We start from the raw sequence: 3,592 nt of genomic DNA on the forward strand, positions 1-3,592 counted from the left end.
GAGAGAGAGAGAGAGAGAGAGAGTATGCGTATGTAAGTGTACATGTGGAACAGCGAAGACGAGAAGGGCGTGTGACAGAGAAAATCCGAATCGTGGCGCGAGGACACGGCGAAAATAGAATCGCGCGGCGCGGATTTAATCCGCGACTACGCTTTGACGCGGCCGGCATACGCTTGATCGAGGTTAATGCGGCGCGACGTTAATTTTCCGAAGGGGTAGAAGCAACGCGCTTTCCGCGGACGATCCGGACGTGCACGAGGATTACACGCGATTCCCCGCCACCTGCTGCGCGCACTGCACTTTTGTTTATGCAAGCCACGCGCTCGCGCCGCGGTAATCTTTCTTCTTCCCTTCGCTTTTTTTTTCTTTTATTTTCCTTTTTGAAACCGCACGCGGACAATCGATCGCGTTGCACTTTTCTCCAAATTTTTCTTCGAGACAAACGACTCGTAGAATTTCCCGAGAACTTATATAGTCTTGTTCTTATATAACTGTCATAAATATAAAACACTCTTACAAATTGACGTAAACGTTGTAATGAAAAATAAATTAAAATTTGTTTTATTAAAAATAACATTTATTTTTATAACAATTTTTAATTTTGTTAATCCTCCTTTGGCTTTTATTATTATCTTTTCCAAGAAGATGCAATAATCGAGAATATTTTTTTATACTTATGGTCGAGGCTATATTTACGCGCGAAAATTTGCGAGATAGAATCAGGGCTTTGTGGATTTATCACGTATTCTATGCGTATTATGGGTTGTTACGTAACGTAACAAAAGAGGAAATTTAACGAAACTGAATTTCCCAAGGTAAAACTTTCGTGCATGACACTTTGATAATTCTCACCGGGCTCGACACGAACTTGAGTATAAGTTCACGCGTTTTGGAGCAAACTTCACTCTCTGCACGAAGAAAACAAATAATTTTTTTTTTCCGTTCTATTTACGTGTTGCGTCGTAAAACAAGACTTATTCACGTGAACACTAAATAAGAAATGACACGCTCAAGAACGGAGTAAAATCTTTAGGATCTCTCAACACAATAGACACTCTAGTTTCTACGTTTCAAATACGTTGATCTTCGACGTACCGCTTTTCTCACTTTACTTTCCAGCGAGCAAATAGAGGATAGAGAAAATAATACATGACAGCACTCGGCGAGTGAGCACTTCCTAAGTGCTCTATATAGAACCCTCGGTAAGATTACAAGTTCTTCGGACCGTATCGGTAACCAACATGACACGTTGTCTGCGGTCACCGGAAGCGCATGAATCACACAGCACACTCACCACGAAGTAGTGGTTCCACCGAGCAGGATACGTCGGTCCCGGCGTGCCGTCACCGCCGACACCTCAGCGCCGATCCTCGTCCAGCAGTTACGACAGGAGCAACGCGGCGTTGGGACGGCGAGCATTGGGACGCGCCTCGGATGCGGAATTCTCGGCAGTCTCGACACCATATCACCACGTCATCGCCACGACGAACCAAGTAATACGCGCAAAGTAATACGACTTAACGAGGGGGAGAGTAAAGAATGAAGTAACTGGGGAAATGAGGGGACGGGGGGACAACAGCTCTCACCATTCACTTAACTATTTCTTTCTTTTATCTCGTGGTCCTTTCAGTGTGGTCACTACTACTTCCACCGCTCGAAACGTTTGCACCCTCGCTCGACCGTCATCCGTCACCGCGTGATGACGCGCATCACCGCAACGCTTGTCACGCACCCCCGATTGTCAACTGACGCGCTCCCGCTGAGCTTCTGATCGGTTCACCACGCAGGGAGATGAGGAGTCACGATGTCGCGACAGCGTGCATGGTTTGCCAACGGAACGGAGCGAAAGCGAAGACCCACCCGCAACGGCAGCACGTGGCGCACTGACGGCTCCGCGGTCATCTTCCCCACCTCTGCCCCCTCCATCGTAGCGTTGTCTGCCCCTACTCGCTCCCCTCCCCGCGGCCCTGAACTGTCCCCACCACCACTCGCGATTCTAGCGGGGCGCCGCGCCGTGCCGTGTTTCTCCCGTCCCCACCATCGCCCATTCCACCCACGCCCCCATCCCACTCTTCGGAGTTCCCGAGAGTCTTTCTTCCTCGCGAGTCGCCCTTCTCGTCTTCTGTGGCGATGTGTCTCGAGGCTGATTTCTTTTTTTCTTTCTCCTTCTCCCTTTCGCTCTATCTCATTCTCTCTCTTCCCCAACCCTTCAAATCTTTCTACCCCGATCCGTCTCGTCTCACTCATTCGCATCTTCTGTACGTCCAACCGTCCACAATTTCTTCGGAATGACACGCGTTCGATGTGTCCCTCTTCCAATTATTTCGAAGATCTCGACGCAGACGCTATATCGCAAAGTGTAAAAAAAAAGATGCAATGTGTAAAAGTGATGTGATAATTCATTCGCTAAAGTTTGGATAACTTCGAGTAACTATTTGAGGAGAACAATTATGAGGTAAAATGAAAATAATGTTAGAAGAGAAATTTTTTTGTACCCCTGAATTAAATATTAATTATTTTGATAATAATTATTTAATGCAGTATTTTAGAATGCTTACATTAGCATTACTAAATGGATGATTAATTTAATTTGTGATGTTATTACTTCAAATTCAGTTTGCGATTATATTTAAAGTCTGACAGTAATCGGCGCGCAATTCATATAAATTATAACTGAAAAATGTATGATTAAAATTTATTTATAAACATTATTAGGCATCAAGATCTAGATTGTATTGATCCTTCTTTACTTATTTGATTTATTCATATTTCTGTCTAGTTTATTGATCTTGATGTTATTATCACACTTGTGTGACTTTCAATAAAAAATTTATTCTCTTTCATTTTTTATTTATTTTAGTACCTATTTCTACTTGTTGGATTATTCGCTAATAATAATAATCAAATTACTGTAAAATATATACGAGTATATAAGGAATTCCATTTTTTCTCTTTGTGTACTTTCGTAGTTTTCACGGGAAAAATGATTTTGCACAAATATTTAAAAAATTTAGCCAGATACAGATCTGAAAATAATTTTGTTGGCCATCAAAATAATTATGCAGGATACTCAAGCATGATGAGTAATGTTGCAAAAAGTTTTGACATTTTAACATTCAGCATCATACATAATTATCTTAATGCTCTACAAAATTATTTTCACAAACTCATTTTCAGATCTGCATCTAACTAAATTTTTGGATACTTTAGCTTTAGTAAAATCATTTTTTTTTCATGTTACTTTCTTTTTTCGATTCTTTCTAAAAATTCCGAAAGCATTAAACTTACAAACGAATACTCTACATCATTTACGAAACAAATATATTTCGCGTTCGTTACACGGTGCTCTTTGATACTCCACATGTAAAATGATTCAGTAGGAACGCTCCCTTGGCTGACAGTGATGCAGCGGCTTCTACTTAACCGACTTCCCGCTTCCCATAACATTTAGCTGCACAAAGTGCAGCCTCGTGTTTCTCTACTTGGATTTTTATCTGTACGATCGAACATTGATCGAATATCTCGATCTCTCTCCCTCCGAAATCAACTCCTCGTGCGATTGGCGGTGATTACGTTTCGACGCGTAAAACGT

General features: G+C 42.1%; 1 protein-coding gene across 1 annotated transcript in view; it reads left to right on the forward strand.

Annotated features, from left to right (window-relative positions):
• LOC108684727 overlaps positions 1 to 2,220 on the forward strand; it is a 4,338-nt gene extending 2,118 nt beyond the window's left edge. The window contains exons 2-3 of the mRNA XM_018189190.1: positions 1,286 to 1,493; positions 1,631 to 2,220. Of these exons, the coding sequence (XP_018044679.1) occupies positions 1,286 to 1,493; positions 1,631 to 1,749 (327 nt within the window). The 3' untranslated portion in view covers positions 1,750 to 2,220. The remainder of the gene's footprint in view (positions 1 to 1,285; positions 1,494 to 1,630) is intronic.
• Positions 2,221 to 3,592: the final 1,372 nt, after the last annotated feature.

Source organism: Atta colombica, unplaced genomic scaffold (assembly GCF_001594045.1).
Source record: "Atta colombica isolate Treedump-2 unplaced genomic scaffold, Acol1.0 scaffold14, whole genome shotgun sequence".
Taxonomy (NCBI): domain Eukaryota; kingdom Metazoa; phylum Arthropoda; class Insecta; order Hymenoptera; family Formicidae; genus Atta; species Atta colombica.